Source organism: Juglans regia, chromosome 2 (genome assembly GCF_001411555.2).
Source record: "Juglans regia cultivar Chandler chromosome 2, Walnut 2.0, whole genome shotgun sequence".
Classification (NCBI taxonomy): Eukaryota; Viridiplantae; Streptophyta; class Magnoliopsida; order Fagales; family Juglandaceae; genus Juglans; species Juglans regia.
The window spans coordinates 32,800,516-32,819,290 of record NC_049902.1 but is presented as its reverse complement, the minus strand read 5'-3'; the positions used below and the strand labels follow the sequence as shown (position 1 = coordinate 32,819,290).

The 18,775-nt window shown below is 37.0% G+C and overlaps 3 protein-coding genes across 3 annotated transcripts; 2 read left to right on the top strand and 1 right to left on the bottom strand.

Moving 5' to 3' along the window:
• Positions 1–2,486: 2,486 nt before the first annotated feature.
• On the top strand, positions 2,487–9,671 carry LOC109011421 (3-oxoacyl-[acyl-carrier-protein] synthase 3 A, chloroplastic-like). The gene is made up of 8 exons (XM_018992635.2): positions 2,487–3,011; positions 4,310–4,458; positions 5,296–5,432; positions 6,529–6,634; positions 6,722–6,840; positions 8,238–8,302; positions 8,387–8,609; positions 9,228–9,671. The coding sequence occupies exons 1-8, from the start codon at positions 2,818–2,820 to the stop codon at positions 9,447–9,449; spliced, it is 1,215 nt and encodes a 404-aa protein (XP_018848180.1). The 5' UTR covers positions 2,487–2,817; the 3' UTR covers positions 9,450–9,671.
• Positions 9,582–11,553, bottom strand: LOC109011408 (probable xyloglucan galactosyltransferase GT19). Its single transcript, XM_018992614.2, has 2 exons — positions 10,017–11,553; positions 9,582–9,912 (listed from the first exon to the last, which is right to left on the bottom strand). Exons 1-2 carry the CDS (start codon positions 11,382–11,384, stop codon positions 9,832–9,834), a joined length of 1,449 nt encoding a protein of 482 aa, XP_018848159.1. The 5' UTR covers positions 11,385–11,553; the 3' UTR covers positions 9,582–9,831.
• Positions 11,554–13,665: 2,112 nt separating this feature from the next.
• LOC109011429 (protein INAPERTURATE POLLEN1) lies at positions 13,666–15,111 on the top strand. The gene has a single exon (XM_018992647.2). It carries the CDS (start codon positions 13,762–13,764, stop codon positions 14,590–14,592), a length of 831 nt encoding a protein of 276 aa, XP_018848192.2. The 5' UTR covers positions 13,666–13,761; the 3' UTR covers positions 14,593–15,111.
• Positions 15,112–18,775: the final 3,664 nt, after the last annotated feature.

Sequence of the window (18,775 nt, the reverse complement as noted above, 5' to 3'; positions counted from 1 at the left end):
TTTTCTTGCTTCTGGCTTTCCATTGTTCTATCTATATATAGTTCATATATATTTCTATCTATATATAATTTTTTTATAATGCAGTTGTATTATTTATATTTCTATCTATATATAGTTTATATATATATATATATATATAATTAGCATATACATTTTCTCTCCGTTGGGCAAACGTCACATTAGCATATACATTTTCTCTCCGCTACGCAAACGTCCCTTAGACGTTTCATTACTACTAGTGTGTGTGTATATATATATATATATATTAAAGTATGTACATGAAATCCAAGTTCTTAATGTTATCCGGAATCATAGTTTCACAACTTCAATTCCTTTTTCTAACAACGCTTTCTTGTCATCTAAAAATGTACTTGGCACGTCATTTTTTTACAACATTTTTGGTATTGTTAAATTTAAGTTTAACCTTAAATCTGTTTAGAAATTGAGATTTAACTCATTGCGGAGAGAGAGACCGACGAGTTGTGTTTGAGAGGAGGGAGAGAGAGAGAGAGAGAGATGAGGGGGGAGTGCTTGAGAGGACGGTCTTGACAACGCTTGAAATTCGCTGCGTTTGCATCCATTGTAACAAATAAAGAGAACTAACGTGGTTGTGTACGTGCTATTGAAGGGTGTAAAATTTAAATTTTCATCGGATCCGACTCCTAGCCACTCCCTTGTGAGAAATGGGTGAGGGTGCCAGCACTAAAGAAGAAGAAAGGAAGAGGGAGATAGAAAAAATTAAATTAAGAAGAAATTCAAGTAAAAATATTCTCACAAATCAGCTCAAATTCATACTAACTATTCATAAAATTATTTTCAAAAAGAGTGGTGCTACACCCAATGAGGGTATAACCCGATGATAGGTCCTGAGAAGGCCAAATCTTTTTTTTTGTTCCATAGATTTGTTTAATATCCTTAAACATTTTTTTTAAAAAAATATACAATATCATTAAAAAATATATCCTTAATCATTAAATAATAATAATAAAAAGTGCCAGGACCCATGACAAGACCTAACTCTCGGTACCTCGATCATTTTTCTTTAAAAAAAAATATATATATATATTTAAGTGATGAGGTGGCCGGACTAGCTCAGAATTTAGGGCGGCCCGAAGGTGGACATATTTTTGGCAAAAAATCTACTCAACCTCTTACTATTCATACAACCTCCACACTCTACATTATTTTTAATTTTTATTTTTTTTTCTTTTATTAAATATTTATTATATAAATAATGAATAAAAAATTTAAAATAATTTAAAAAGAATAAACTCAAAAAAAAAATTTAAAAAAATATTAAAAATTAAAAAAAATGTGGAGTGTGGAGTATGGTGGAGGTTGTATAGCAAAGCTCTATTTTCGATGAGGGCAAAGGTCTATCCCCTATAGATTAGGGAGTGAGTGTTTCTATACTCACCGAGTATTGAGCAATCTTAGACGTGCTGGATTTTTTTTTTTAATATTTAAAAAAATCATAAAATTATTAAAAAATACTTCTTTAATTATTAAATAAAAATAAATAAATAACATCAACATAGTTGTTGTCACCTGTGTAAAACATGAATAGCCGAGTTTCTTGATGGGTGTAAACGTTACCACTCTTGATTTTGATTCCAACCTATTGTCACTTGGGCTACTAGTACTTTCTCACATTCACTTTCTGCGACTAATTAGCAGTTGTATATTTAAATTAAATATTTTCAGAAAATATTTCATCTCATTTTATTTAATTATTATAATTTTTTTAACTTTTAATATAAAATAAAATAAATAATTTAATTTTTTCAAATCTCAAAATAAAAATAATATTAAAAAATAAATTTTATCAATATTTTATCAATATTTTATTCAACTTTTTAATTTTAATCTCAACACATTTCATTTTATTTTAACTGCAAAAACTAATGATGCCTAAGCTATTTAAACATTGGCTACCCTAGTAAGCTCCTCATCATGACCAAACCCAACTTTGCTTGGGATTTTTTTTTTTTTTTTTGGGGTGTCATTTTCTCCCACCAGCAACCTACTTTAGCCAACCACATTGTACATTTCTGTTACAACCAAGCACACATATTTATTATCTGCAAAAGGAAGACTTTGTTTATATCAAAGTTCACCAAAGTTTTAATAGCTTATCATATCATCAACAACAAAAAAACCTAATTTTGAAAAAAAGATGAGAAAGGTCTATGAGAAAACCCATTTGTAAATTAGCCCAATTTTACTTCTAACGTTGGTGGAAAGATCTTAATCAAGAACTTGGGAAAAAAAAACCTATGATCCTTACTCTAGTGCAACTGCAAGATGAGGATTGAAAGAACAGACCAATAAGAATCCAGAAAAGAATCAAACAAGGGTATGAGAGTAATTTCAGTTAGTAGCACTCTTATTAGGTGGCAAATTTCCTCTACATTTTCCCCAACTCGGATTATGGAAACAAAACCGAAGTATTTAGAATGGCAAAGCACTGGATAGCTATCTCTACAAGACCTTTTAAATAACACAGCTAGCAAGCATAGGAGTTTCCTGACTTGATCGGTTGGGTTTGGCAAAATCGCCCATTTAGCTATATCTGCTTCGGACCCTCCGAAGATTAAACTTAAAAAAAAAAAAGACGAAAGCCTAGGAATAAACACTGTTTTCTGTGTCTGTTCCACACGTATTGATCTTTCTTTTCTCTAATGGGCTGTATACACTTCTGTCTCTCACGTTCTTCTTCTTCTCTCCCATATAAACTACGCTAAAAGACCGTCTCTTCTTTATCTTCCAGTGTATATATCTATATTTTGTTTGTTGGGTTTTGGGTGGTGGGTGTAAATGGCTAATGCATCTGGGTTCTTTAGTCCCTCGGTTTCCAGCTGGAGAAGGAGGATGCAACCTCAGATAGGGATTTACCGATCTGGGCTTCTGTCCCCTGATGGATTCTCCAGCAGGGTATTCTGCTCCAGCACCATTCAAGGCCCAGAGAAGCTTTCTTCTGGCGCCTCCCCGTCTGAATCTCGTGTGCCCAGGTGACTTTGGTTTCTGATTTCTTTTGTATTTGGATGATCGTTTTTTTTAGCATTTAATGAAATGGGTCTTGAATGCAATTGGGTTAGAAAATACTAGCTGAGTTTCTTAAAAAATATTTGAAGATGTATACTTGGGTTATTATATATGATATCTTTCTGCAAGATAATGGATTCGTGATTTTTATTGTCTTATGGATTTTGCTATTTTTCCTCTTTTTAACTTTGTCTGTGATTGCTGTAGTAGAGCTTATGGATGATTTGCTCTTGCATGGGCACTCAAATGTATAAATTCATGGAAGAGAGAATGCACATGATATAATCTATCTAAGGGAATATAGCTTTATTAACTTGTTGATTTGAGATATATATGGGGTGGTGTTTAAAGTGTTAAGTTCGTTCCTTTCATTTACAGGGACTTTTATTTTGAGGAGAACTGAACATAGTTGTTATAAATTAGTTGCTGGGACTTTCATGGGAGTAAAAGCTTTTCTGAATTGTAGTTGAGATTTAAGGGTATAAGCTTCCAGGCTTGTCTAATGGCTTATGCTTTCTACTAAAAGTGGGAGGCATTGGAACTGTCTTTATGAAGGTGATGGAGGAGTTCCAAGATGAAACGAGAGTCATAGAGAAGTGAAGATGTTGCTTCCTTAACATAAAGGAGGTAGACTTCATAGCTATTGCTATTTGGCTTGGTTCAACGACACCATATACATCTTCCAGAAATGGTATTGGTTAAGTGAAAACTGGAAATGCCTTATCTTTTGAATGGAACTCTCTTTTTTTGGCAAAGAGTCTTGTGCCATTAGCTTTGAATGCCGTGAAGATTTTTAATATCATTAACTCCTTCTTCTTTCCTGTATTCTGTTTCTTGTTTTATGTGGGATTAGAGGCTCACTTGTGCCTGTCCTTGACTGCTATAGATGGTTTTATTATACTTTTTTTTATAAGTCCAACGAAGTTATCCATTAGGGTGCAGTGTAGTGGCTAAAGGGTGGATTTAGGATGAGCTGCAGGCTCAGACATCTGGTCTGATTCCAGGCTAAGAGTTTCCCTAAATTAACCGATACACGGTTTTGATGGGTGGGGTTGTGCATCTGGAGTTTACTCTTTAGGGGTGAATTTGAAGGCCCTGCCTCGATGAGGTTCCACATTATTAAAAAGAAGTCCAGCCAAGTTAGAGTCATCCTCAGTTTGATATCTGAATGGTTCAATGGAAAGAGAATTTTGAATTAGAAATGGCAATCTCAGTTATACTAGTTGTTATCCTGATCCCATACTTTGGAAATGAATATTAACAGGTTGGTCAATAAAGGCTGCAAATTAGTTGGTTGCGGTTCAGCGGCACCCACCCTGAAGGTTTCAAACGATGATCTTGCAAAAATAGTTGATACTTCTGATGAATGGATATCTGTTCGAACTGGGATTCGTAACCGCCGGGTTCTTTCAGGTCAATTCTTAGTTGCAATACATGATGATGCCATATATTGGATACTTGTGAAGCATCTGTGGTTACTTTACTTTTGCTAGCCCAAATATAAAATAAAACAGAGGTTGCTTTTCTTGTTTGTACCACAGCCTCTTGATTAAAGCTCTTGAGCCTGGGGAAGGCTGTTCAGCTTAATGAGTCTCTCACTTGACTGAGTCTTGCCAATTGTCTTCTTGTTTTTTCTATCCAAGAAGATCATTCAGGCTTTGCCAACTTATATCTGAGAGTTCAAGCTTATGGTAGATTTAGCCTGGTTGAATTTTGAAGGGTTTTTGAATGCTTGTGCTGGATAACTTAGTGTCTGCACCTTGTTTTAATCTATGGCACCATTCTTATGAAATGGAAATCTTAGGGCATGTTTGGATACTATGAAATTCTCATTTTTCTATAAAAATTTTCATTTTTCATCCAAGCATACTTTACTACAAAGAAAATCATCTCTAAATTTTCTCTGTCGTTTCTAGCCCTGTTTCTATGGAAAAAAAACAAAAAACAAAAAACAAAACCAATTTATCAAAAAAGACAACTCACAAATATCTTCCCAAACATATTTTCAGTGGATCCCATCACTTTCAAATCCAACAATAAAATCACATCTAAAAGATTTTACATTTTCAAAAATGCTTTCTACAGGCCCAAAAAATTTCGCAAACACCAATAAAAGCATCTCAAAAAAGTTCTCAATGATTACAATAATCTCAAGAATCTTTCACTGCAAAACAAGCCCCAAATGTGTTTACACAATGGCCTTCTGATTATGAAAACTGCGAATTACTTCTTTCATTGTTTCTCTTACAGGCAAGGATAGCTTGACAGCTTTAGCGGTAGAGGCCGCAAGGAAAGCTCTTGAGATGGCACGGGTTGAGCCTGATGATGTGGACCTAGTCTTGATGTGCACATCTACCCCAGAAGATCTTTTTGGAAGTGCTCCTCAGGTATAGGGATATGAGATGATATATTCCAAAAATAGGACTAAGTAGAAATAGTGATGATGCTAGTTTTCTTAGTTAAGGTTCAGCAGCATGTATATTTTAGATTATCTGGGGGTGCTTGGTTGTCATTCTAAGAAAAGATGCCTGTACATGGCTAGCTGGAAAATGGTTTTGTGCTGTGTATGTTTGTTAAGGAACTTTGATCAATCATGAACTTTACTTGTTTATTCCCAGCTTGATTGGGCGCATAAATTTTGGAGAAATGTTTTAGCCACAAAGAGATTTCACAAAAGTAAATTTTCAAACCGATATGGTATGATGTGGTATGTTAGATTGTAAAGCTACTTTTATTGTAAATTAGGTCTAATGTATTATATGAAGCCATGACAGTTTGTGAATTTACCTTTGTGGGATCTCTTTGTGGTTGTAAAAAATTCTAAATTTTGAAGTATAGAAGGTTCTTTCTTAAAATCTTAATTTCCATTTTCAAATATATCTGCCACACGCAAGCATTTATTTGTTTCAGAGAATATCTTATATCCTATCATTTTGTGTATATTTTTGTTTCAAAAAGGGTACCCTCCATTTTGAACTATCAGAATTATGAGGTCAGTGATGCAAAAAGAAAAGGTTTTTTCAAGCTGCATATCCATTTCTTGAATTGTGTCAGATAACATACAGTTTCTTATTGAAATTTGATATCACCATCTATTACCCCAAGAAATTGTAATTGGCTTATTCATCATGGCACGATTTGTTTGAAACCTTGTTGGAAACTTCCAAAAGTGTAATAGGACAATATATGGGTGTCGATGTTTCATATGCATTTGACAGAACACGTCCTCATGTATTTTCCTATTTGCTGAGTAATAAGCCCTGCACGCTGGTTTGGTTGGACTCAAATAGAGATTTTGGGCTTAACTTAAAGCTCAAATATTTTCCCAACTTCTTTTGTCTAGCTTCGCTTCAATCCATTTTTATTTGAATTTAATTCTAGTCACGAGTCTACTGTCCTTTAACTGCTACCTATTTAGCTGGTATTATAAGCACTCTAAAGACTCTTTTATGCTCCTCCTTTTGGTGGTGGTGCAATTTTCAGATCCAAAAAGCACTTGGCTGCAAAAGAAATCCTTTGGCTTATGATATTACAGCTGCATGTAGCGGATTTGTGTTGGGTCTAGTATCAGCTGCATGTCACATTAGGGGTAAAGGATTTGTCTACTTTTCTGTAAGGGGGTCTCAGTTACTTTTGTGGCTAAAATATCTAACCTCTCTACCTCTGTAAATTACAGGAGGTGGATTTCAAAACGTTCTGGTGATCGGAGCTGATTCCCTTTCTCGATATGTTGATTGGACGGATAGAGGTACCTGTATTCTCTTTGGAGATGCTGCTGGTGCTGTATTATTGCAGGTAGTTGTTTTTGGTGTTTTGACTTTTTAATGATTTTGTGAACACTTGAATTTTTTTGTAAATCTGCCGTAGAAAAAGACTTATCCTATCTTTTGAATATGTCCCTTCAACTGACAACCTTTAGGAGTTGGCTTCATTATGAGGGAGTCAATAGAGAACTAATGCAATACTGTAGTTGGCAATACAATGACATTGAACACTAGAGAATGGTTTGGCCAATAAGCATCATATTTCTTTCTTAGTTGAGATTTGAGAATGTTAAACTCCTAACCCTTCTTTTATAGACTTGTTTCTAGTTTACTTACTTTTGACTTTGACACGAGGACCCAATACCTGAACTATTGTTTCTTGTCATCTGTTCCGAGTGTGAAGGCTATGTGCTGCATGAGACTTGTATGAGGAGATCGTGTCTCCATATTCCAAAATTGGGAGATCAGAGGGATCAAACATCTAGATGCTTACCCCCCCTCCGCATATCTCATATCTGTCTTTGTAACATTAGTTTACACTCTTAGAAGCCAAGTGGTTGAAAAGTTACCATTATGAATTCTGACCGCTTAGACAATTGTTTTTCATCTCTAAGCCCCTGTAATGTGTGACACTAGGTTTGATCTCCCTCATACTTTTTGTGGGAATGCCAATTCCATTGTTGCTCAAGGATTATAATTTACCTGACACCTACTTTTATAACATTTCATGCCTATGGGAAGGCCATGTGGTCTCCATATTCCAAAATTGGGAGATCAGAGGGTTCAAACATCTGGATGATTACCCCCCCAAATGGCGTACTCATATCTCATATCTGTCTTTGTAACATGAGTTTACCCTCTTAGAAGCTAAGTGGTTGAAAAGTTACTATTATGAATTCTGGCTGCTTAGACAATTGTTTTTCAGCTCTAAGCCCCTGTATCCAATGTGTAGGTTTGATCTCCCTCATACTTTTTGTGGGAATGCCAATTCCATTGTTGCTTAAGGATTATAATTACCTGACACCGACTTTTATAACATTTCATGCCTATGGGAAGGCTATGTGCTGCATGAGACTTGTATGAGGAGATCGTGTCTCCATATTCCAAAATTGGGTGATCAGAGGGATCAAACATCTAGATGCGTACTCGTATCTCATATCTGTCTTTGTAACATGAGTTTACCCTCTTAGAAGCCAAGTGGTTGAAAACTTACTATTATGAATTCTGACCGCTTAGACAATTGTTTTTCAGCTTTAAGCCCCTGTATCCAATGTGTGACACTAGGTTTGATCTCCCTCATACTTTTTGTGGGAATGCCAATTCCATTGTTGCTTAAGGATTATAATTACCTGACACCTACTTTTATAACATTTCATGCCTATGGGAAACACGTCTTGGCATTTATTTGATATAAAAACTATTCTGCAGGCCTGCGACAGTGAAGAAGATGGTTTATTTAGTTTTGACCTGCATAGTGATGGTGATGGCCAAAGGCATGTGCTTTCTACTCGTGACTAAACAAACTTTTGACCTCTTCTATTAGGGATGTGACTGAGCACTTACCTCCCTTTATGCAGACATCTGAATGCCACCGTCAAACAGAATGAAATGAATGATGTGGTGGGATCTAATGGTTCAGTGTTAGGCTTCCCTCCAAGGCAATCTTCATATTCCTGTATTCAAATGAATGGCAAAGAGGTCTTTCGCTTTGCCGTACGATGTGTGCCACAGTCAATTCAGTCTGCCCTTGAAAAGGCTGGTCTCCCCAGATCGAGCATTGATTGGTTACTCCTTCATCAGGTATGCTATATGTTAACTACAAATTAAACATAACTAATCTGATGCTTAAAATCTAAGATACGCCAGATCACTCACTGTCTACCTAATCTATGAAGAGCTTAGCTCATTATCTTTAGCCTTAAAAAGAATTTGATGATGGTCCAGGGGAAATATTAAATTTGTAGATCAAAATCATTGTTGTTCAAGGTTTTGGCACATAATGTTGTTCTCTTGCTGGGACAACCAAAAAGTATGCCTGGACTTGTGCTTTGATATGCTCTTCTGTTGGAAGTCACTTTCCAGGATGAATAACTACTAGGCTTCTCGATGGCAGTATAAAAATCTAAGTCTGGCAACTTGAGTCAAAATCTTTCTTGATTTCACAAGACTTGATACAAGGCGATCGTACTTGCTATCCTTTCGAATTGCTTATTCCTATTAACAAGGTGGTCTAAACTAGAAAACAGAGTGATAAAAAATACCCAACTTTTCACATTTCATTTCAAATGTTTTAAGTTTACCTGAAAAGGTAATTATTTATAGGACTATGAAACATTTCGAAGGTTTTTCATACCTAAGCGCCCAGACCTTGTACCTGTATTAATGGAGATGAAGTAATGACAGAGTTTGATAACGCAGGCAAACCAAAGGATCATAGATGCAGTCGCTACACGTCTAGAAGTCCCACCAGAACGGGTGATATCGAATTTGGCAAATTATGGTAACACAAGTGCTGCTTCCATTCCATTAGCATTGGACGAAGCTGTTCGAAGTGGGAAGGTGAAGGCTGGCCATACTATAGCAACTGCAGGTTTTGGAGCAGGTCTTACTTGGGGTTCTGCTATTGTCAGATGGGGATAAAGCCTCGCCTATCCAGCCAACCATAGTTTACAGCCGAGAGAGGAGATTTTGAGATGAAATGCAGTTCTTCAATTCCATATGTAGTGCAGATGGTCGGGGAGCATGCAGAAGAAAAAGAAAAGAAAAAGTAGATGAAAAAGGGGCATTTTCTCCGTCATTGTTGTTTGCTTTTATTACAATTTAAGTTTTGGCACACCTCCCCTCAATAAATTCAATTCTTTTCTCCGTCCAATGATGTTCTAGTTTCCATTGTTCTTCTGCCTCCCCAGTATCAGCATTACCACGGTCCTCATTTAAATGAATCAAGAATACATATTTTCTTGTAATCTTGAATGAGATCTCTCCCAACTCACCCAACAAGAAAGACATCACGAGGCTCAAGTTACCAAAAAATAGGTAAAAGATTTATTACCAAATTGAGAAACAAATAATCTAATCCTCTGCACTTACGTGACGAACAAATCTGTGAAGTAGAAAGTAACAAATAAAAGAAGGAAACTCATCAATAATAAACAATAATTACAAAGACAGGAAATAAAAAAACAGAATCTAAGGAAGTCACTCAACTGCCACTTCTTTAAGCCTAGACTTGATCCTCTGCAGAGTACCTTCGATTGCAATATCAAACGCATCCTTCTTTGTTCTTAAACCCAACGAACTCTCATGTCTTCTGTACACAACTCTCGGCATTAACTCCAACACCTTCTCTCTCATCCTCTTAACTCTAGTTCTGGGTATACCTACCAACACGTCCAGAATCCTCAGTCCCCTAAACACCACCTCCTCTTTTGGTATGTACACCGAGAACTCCCCGTACTCCTCCTCCGGCAAGTGCCACTTATACTGCAACTTCGCCGACGAGTCTTCGAAGAAAACCGGAATGCACCCAGCAAGAATGCTATCAAAAGTGGATCTCCGCGTAGGTGTATCTCCCGGTGGCTGCAAACAAAAGGTCGCTTCCAACATCGGCCTCATGTACCTTATTGGGTCGTGCTCACACGCCCCATTAGAGCAATCCACGACCTCGCACATTTTCTCGTACCCGCCAAGACTTTGAGTCGAATTATCATTCTCACACTCGTTCCTGATGCTCCGCCGGATATTGGGCGTTGCCGAGACCCCTCCGCCTCCGGCGAAGAGCATTAGGATTGACCTTCTCGACCGCCTCGCGCGGCGTATCCAGGACTCCAAGAAAGCGAGGCTCGGCGGGTGAAAAGACGTCGTGTACGGAATCGCTTGCTCCTGCCACGGCCAAGCACTGACCTCCAACGTCAAAGCCGTCACGTTGTAAAACTCGGGGAGTTGGAGAAACGAAGTGCCCCACGTGGGAGGATCGTTGTCCAGAGATTGCGAGAAGTCCCAAGCAGACCGAGCCATGACCAAGAAATGGTCATGACCCTCGTGGCGAGCCCATATGTGGGGGTTATCATCCCGAACGAAACGGAACAACTCGAGGCCGTGTTCGGTGCTGGCATTGACGTCGGGGCCGTAGAGGTAACGGAGGGCGTCGATGCCGGCATAGTAAGGGAGGTAAACGGCGTTGGCGAGGTCGGGATCAGGAGTGAGACAAGGGTACTCGAGCATACGACGGTGGAAGATAAGCTCAAGCATAAAAGTGTCGGTGCGGAACCAGCTGTGGGAACGGGAATGGGTCTTTAGACCGAGGCCATGGTTGGGAAGGTAGGGGCAGAAGTCGAAAAAAAGAGGGTACTGAGAGCAGTTGGATAAGAGATCGTGGTTGAATTGCGAGGGGAGGCGTCTGATGTGGATCCAACGGTTGGTGCAGTCAGAGATGGTATTGGTGGGATCTGGGTCTGGGTCTGGGTCAGGGTCAGAGAGGAAATGTTGCTTGGAAACGGCAGATTGGAGGAGTAAGAGGAAGACGAAGATGATGGTGGTGGTGGTGCTGAGAATTGTGGGCATGGAGGAGGCCATGGAACGGGCGGACAGGGATTACAGTCGGGGTGGGGAGATTAGGAGAGATCAGAGGTTATTGCGATGGAACCATTGAAGTCTCTGTTTTGTTTTGGTTCTTTTCTTTCTCTGTGTTTGTTTGTTCTGTTTGGATGTTAATGACATTTCTCACTCTGCCATGAGTGTTTTCATTTTTTATTTTGGAATAATTGATTTACATTTGTATCTATGTTACGTTATTATGATGAAAAATTCTATTACGATTTATAGTAAGGAGGTGCTGATAACCAAAAAAAAATATATATATATATATATATATATTTGTACAAACTCGACAAGTCCTCCCTTGTAAAAAAAAAAAGAAAACTCACCTTAAAAATATAAAAAAATTATTTTTTATTAATAAAATTCATTTTTTTTTATAAAAGATTTTGTACGAAATTTATCTATAGTTATATCTAGACTTCTAGCATTACTCAAAAATTAAATGGTGATGTGATGGAGAGGAAAGTAGGGTAACTAATTTTCAATTTGAATTAAAAATTTATCTTCTTTTATCATTATAATTTTTTTAAATTTTTAAATAATAATAATATTAAAAATAATATTTTATTTAATTCATATAAAATTATTGAGAAAAGCTCCCAGCCGGTCGGGTGATAACTCAATTTTCACACCCGGCCAATAAAATGTTACCACATAGTACATATAACAAATTTTCATCTACATTCACATGTACCAGATTCTTCTTTATTTTCATATATTTTCCTCCTCTCTCTTTCTCTCTCCCAACAAGGCCAAGAAGCCATATTTCCCGAACGCGAGACACGGCAGAGTAAACCAAGCGCCACGCATGTGCGAGGATGCCTCATCCCTCCTAGCATCATCAGCGTGAAAAACATGGGCATCATCTCCAGCGAGTTCTGATGTCCTCTCTGGCACAGCACACATGAATTCATTAGTTGAGTGGGTACGGAAATTACTCCTAAAAAAATTCTGGAAGGACTAAAACCTAAACACAGTTGAAAAGTTTTGCATATTTGTAATCAGAATCTAGAGCGTATAGGGTAGGATATGGCACGTTGAACCTGTTGACAATCACAACAAAATAGAACTTTTTCCCTTCATTTAATAAAATATACTTACAGAATTACAGAATAATAAAAAAAATTAAAAAGAAAAAGAAAAAAAAAAGAAAGAAGAAGAAGAAGAGGAGGAAGAAGATTGGGAGGATCAAAATAAGGAGAGCAAGAAGAGTGTATTTTAGAGAGAGAGAACGTATTTTAGAGAGAGAGTGGGGGACGTTACAGCGGGGTGGGGGAGGGAGAGAGAGAGAGGAGGGAAAGAGATAAAAATAAGGAAGAATCTGGTACATGTGCATGTAGATGAAAATTTGTTATATGTCCTATGTGGTAACATTTTATTGGCTGGGTGTGAAAACTGAATTATCACCCGACTGGCTGGGAGCTTTTCCCAAAATCATTTTTACTCATCTTTAAATTCAAACAAGTAAGAGAAAATGTAGACAAGTGGTGGAATCGTGGATTTGACGCGCCATTGTCGGTGAGAGGCTTGTTGGAACCCCGTGGGCCGTGCCCATATAATGCGGCGGCATTTCCTGCCTTTAATGGTGTCAAACACGGTTACAATGGTGGATTGAGGTGGAGCCTATCCCACCGGATTAAAATTATAGTGGCTAAAAACTCAAATGAGTTATGTTATTTACCTTTTTGGCATGTAACACATTATTTATTTATATTTTTAGAAACATTTTAGCTACAAAATAATTATATAAAAACTAATTTATAAATAATGTAGTTAGATATAGTATACTAGATTGTAAAATTAATTATGTTTTGTAAATCCACACTAAAATGAACAGTATTGGGCTTCTCCATATTGGGCTAGATCCACAAAATGGGTCTTTGTTTTGCTTGGGCCCCAGAACTATAACTTACACCTCTCTCCTTTTCGTACTTCATATAAAAAAATCCCCAGCAGACCTAAACAAACTGGGTCTTGCTATTTGGTATTGCACTTCTAAAAACTATTAATTCGGTCCATTGATTTTCTATGGAAGAAATGTTATCCACTTCTGCATATCGGTTTGCAAAGAAACCTTCCCTTTCTGACATGATGTCATAAGTCACACACGACTAGGAGTAGGACCCCCAACTTTCCAGCCCCATCAATCCAAGTAAGCATCAACACTGCACAGTCTAATACTGGAGGAGCTTGTCAGGCCCCACAACCGTCAGTCTACCACTCTTTTAAACCTTCCCTCCAAGTCCAAAGCATTCCCTCTTCCCTTTCACTCTTCTCGCCCAAAGAAGAACGAAACAAGCAAACACCCACCCACCAAAGATCTCTCCTTTTTCTCTCTTTCTGTATATCCAAGATGTTGAAGGGCCTTTTCACCCGCAAGAAAAGCTCCCGCCCCTTCAAGGACTACTACTCGGACTGGTTCAACATCCTCAAGAACACTCTCCTACCCCTCCTCCGCTGCTCTATCTCCGATCCTTCCCCCACCCTCCTCTCCACCCACGTCGAGATGCTCCACCACCACTTTCAATCCTACTACCACGCCCTCGATCTCGCCTCCTCCCACGATGTTGCTCAGCTCCTCTTCCCCGACTGGCGCAATTCCCTCGAGAAGCCCTTCCTCTGGCTTGGCGACTTCCATCCCTACCTCTTTACTAACCTCATCCGGTCCTTCATTAATGAGACCGATAAATATATTGACGACAAAGACGATGTTTTGATCAACGTGGGTGGAGAGAACTGCGAGTTCTTTGATAAACCGTGGGAAATTGCGATGGCATGGAGGGCCCCGAGTAAAATCTTGATGACCCGGATCGATCAGGTTGAGTGCGGACTGAGGCTGATGGTGCCGGCACTGGCGAACCGGGTGAGGAAAGCGCAGGCGGGCCTCGTGGAACGGATGGTGGAGGATTGGGTCTGGTGTCAAGGGAGAAAGGAGACGGCGAGAACAGTGATTGGTGAGGCAGTGGCGGTGGAGATGGAGGAGATGGTGAGCCTGTTCTTGGACGCGAACAGGCTAAGGAGGAGCGTTCTTGCGGAGATCATCAGCGCTACGAGTGTGTATCAGGCGGCTCTCTTTCTTCTGGGGTTAGCCCAATTCCTTGTTGGGTTGAGGGACCCCGCATTGGTTTCCGAATTCGAAAGGTGCAAGACCCCTCTCAACAAACCAAGCCACCCTGCGCTTTGATTTTCCTATTTATCTTGTTTTCTTGATCTGAAAAGTGGGTTCTTTTTGAACGTATGGGGGAAGTGGTTTTTGCCTCTTGAACTTTCTTGCATATCTTTGGGGCAGAGTTCTAAATATGGAGCTCTCGGTTAAGTTTTTCTTCGCTATGTTAGTTCGATTGCGTTTCCTATTGTAAAGCATATACCTTTTCTTTAAATTATGTTGTTTATATGCCATCAATTTCTCTAATGATTTCCACTTTTCCCTGGAACTAAAACTTTGGGAGGCCGCCGCCATGTTCTTGATCTGCAGCAGTCGTTACAGTCCTGAAAGAAGGCCTGCTCCAATCATCCTGGGTAGAAGTTGTAATTTTCAAAACCTTTATCGTTTGATTGAACGTTTCTGATCCCGTTATTGTATGAAGATTGTTTTGAGAATTGCTGTGGCTGATGGAATTGTTCCTCCATGTTGGGGTGAAACTAGGATTTGGTGCCCCGGGTGGGAATTGGATTAGTAAAGTGTGTTGTATGTAAGGTTGAACGGTAATTGATATTTAAAGTAGTAAAATATGTCTTCGACATTTAATATTAACCATATCAAGGTTTTATCTAGGGACAAGTTAAATTATTAAAGCCACCCATTTAAACCTCTCATTTGAGCTCCATCGGACTCAGTGAAAGATAAAAATTAAGATAGAAATAGCTATGTAAGATTTTTTGAAGTAAATGATAAAAATTAAGTAAACAAATATAATTTTTTTTTGTTGAATATAAAATAGAATATTGTAAAGTCTCTATAATATAGATAGAAATAGTTATGCAAGATTTGTTGCATTCACTCATAATTGTTAACTTGATGGTAGTATATATATACTTACTAACAAAACTAATCCAAACAAACTAGCTAGTAAAAGATTTAAAAGGAAAAATATAAATAAATAGGAAAAATGAGATTGTAAATTTACCAAATAGTTTATAAAAAAAATACCAATATATTTTATTGCCTCTTATGAGATGTAAAAAAAAAAAAAAAAAGAGAATGTGAGATTTTATTAATGACAAAAAAATATGTATAATTATTCAAAAATTATTAAAAAACTAAAAGAAACCTAGACAACTAAATACTAAATGAGATTTTTGAAAATATTTTGGGGAGGAAAAATTATCTTTATATTAAGATATCTTTAAAAAAATCATATACTAAAACATATTTTTGAAAAATTTTGGGAAAGCAATGTAGCAAATTCAACATAAAGATGTTGGGTTATTTGTTTTGCATCAAAACTTCTCCCATTCAACAGAAAGATGTTGGCTAGTTGCAAGTCTGACGTGTCATCACAGCACTTGTTCTTGTTCTGAACCTCAATTAGTTATAAAAATTAAAAAGTTATATCTTCCACGTCACTGTTGTATCTTTATGTATCAAAATATAAGAGTTTTTTTCTGATAGAATTATTGGAGACATTCTATCAATGAGCAATTGAGCGTGTGCCTTTTGACGAAGGCCTGCGCGAGAGTTGATCGGAAAGGCTTTACATCAAAACCCAATAACTTATATTGGTTACAGGCAGGCCAATTTTGACGATTGGGCTTACACTTTGTTCACTACTCAACCGTTTCAGCCGAAACTTAGAGCCACGTACGTCTGCCTTTTTTGGTAAGGTTAATTATATTGCATCTTAAAATCAGAATCTCTCAAAGATTATTTAAGTTCTCAAGATGTCAACGATTGTTTTCAAATTCAATCTATAACATCGTTTTCACGTTAATTTATATCTTTTCTTTTATAATATTAATAATTAAATTCAATAAATATTAGCAATACACCGACCATACCAAAATTCAAGGGTAAACAAATTATTGTTTGACCTTGAATTTTGGTATGGTTGGTAAGCATATTTGTAGGAGAGTAAACTACAACATAACCACAAGTAAGATACAATATTTAACGTACAGGTATCTGGGAGGTTTGAACAGTGAGTTGAGTTAAGATGAGATGAAATGAAAGTTGAATAAAACATTGTTAGAATATAATTTTTATTTTAGAATTTGAAAAAGTTAAATTATTTATTATATTTTGTTTGAGATTTTGGAAAAATAAATTGTAATGATGAGATGAGATGAGCAAATAGTGTTTTTCAATACAAACAAAGGCTCTTGTTCACCCGTAATCCAACAAGCTAGGAAGAAATTTATAAGTATTAACAGAAGAAATTGCAACAAAATAGATTTAGGAGCTTTTCTATGATATCCCAAATCGAGTATATGATCACGGTAGTTTGAATGAGATCTCATATTACTTCTTACAATTGATAATAACTACAAGGACTCTAATTGTAAGGATGTGTTCTTAATTTGGTGTATAACCCTAAATACATGCTTTAGGTATAGTTTGGATAGTGAGATGAGATAATTTTAGATAAATGTTAAAAGTTGAATAAAATATTATTAGAATATTATTGTTTAATATTATTATTATTTTAAGATTTGAAAAAGTTGATTTTTTTTTTTTTTTGAGAATTTGAAAAAATTATAATATTGAGATGAGATGAAATGAAACATTTTTACTATCTAAATGGGGCTTAAAGTTTCTTTGAGTTTTTACAAATTGTACAAGAGCTAATCTCTAACAAAAAGTGTGAGACTTAAATTAACAAACTATTTCGAAGGGCGGAATTATTACTGCTTATTTTGGTTTTAATAGGATTCAAGTGTAACATTTACTTTTCAAATATAAGCTTAGATGTTCCTTCAACTTTGTTTTAAGTCATTACATGATTACCTCTATATGAGAATTATAAGGATAAATTACATCTAAATCATATGGATTACAATAAACATCATATCATGCGAATCTTATTGACATACTCGAAAAAACTATTTTCTCTTAGAAAAGAAAACAATGTATGTATGATAATATATCATCCCAGTTTAATTCCAACAAAATCAAAAATACAATTTTGTATATAGCTGTCATAATCCATATTTATAATCGACCTGGTGGGTTTGTTAAGTACAAATAATTATACCTTTACTAGGCGTATTAAGAATGACAAAAAACAAATCCTCCTATAATTTCCAACAGTTTCTTTGTCCATACATTGTACCATGTGTCTCCATTGTTCTTCAATTATAGCCTAATTACCTGAACTCAGATTTTTTTTTATTGGTTGGTACTTTATGCATCTGAACAGCTTCCTGGAAAATATATAGATCATAGTCTCACAAAGATTTATATCATTATGCCACTTTCATCATGCTCGAACCAGTCATGCATTATCCTTAATTATCAAGATTACTTATATAGTTCACTGATTAGACACATGACATGCAAGCAGGTTTATTGTAATTGGAAACGTCCTAAACTATTCCCACTTGATACACACACACATATTCTCGTCATGTGAGTATAAGCACTTATTTTTATCCTTAACAATCATTTTGTACAAACTTAGTACAAGTTGAGAAAATTAATAACTAGAAGGTCGTTTCCAGATTCCCTTATCGACTTAAAGCTGTACAACCTCTCTTCACACTGTTGTGAAAAATGATGACAAAAATTGAAAGTCAACGCGAAAAGAACAATCAAACAACCACACGACACAAGATTTACGTGGTTCGGCAACTTGTCTACGTCTACGGGAACTGCAGAAGATTTTTTTTTCTTGAGAAGTCACAATACAATAATGGGGCGACTATTTTGCACATATGTACGGCCACAGTAACACAAAACTACAAATATATAAGGTACATGACGGACACCTTAAAATTTCATCAAAAGCGATGTTTGCTCAAGCGGCGTGTCAAGCGCACATCGAGCAAATCTGTTTCTCGTCAATTGCTCAAACCATGTGTCGAGCGGCTCATCACGTAGTCTTTCTGTCTTGCCTCCGCTCGAGCGCCATGTTGAGCGAACTCCCTGTATCGCATCCGCTTGAGCTCATTGTCGATCAAGCTTTGCGCGAAGTCTCTATGACGCCTCCAATTGAGCGGTGTGCACTAGACTCCACAGTACTCATCAATTCTCCCACTTGGAGATTGGTACACCCACTTTATCACCATCTGCCTCAAAACATGATATCCTCCACCTTTACAACTCATTGCCCTTGTCTTCTGGCTAGAAGAACAACTGAAGTTGTGTACTACTTCAGTTTTTCAAGTGTAACACCATTTGTCAACATATTAGCAGGGTTTTTGCTTTCATG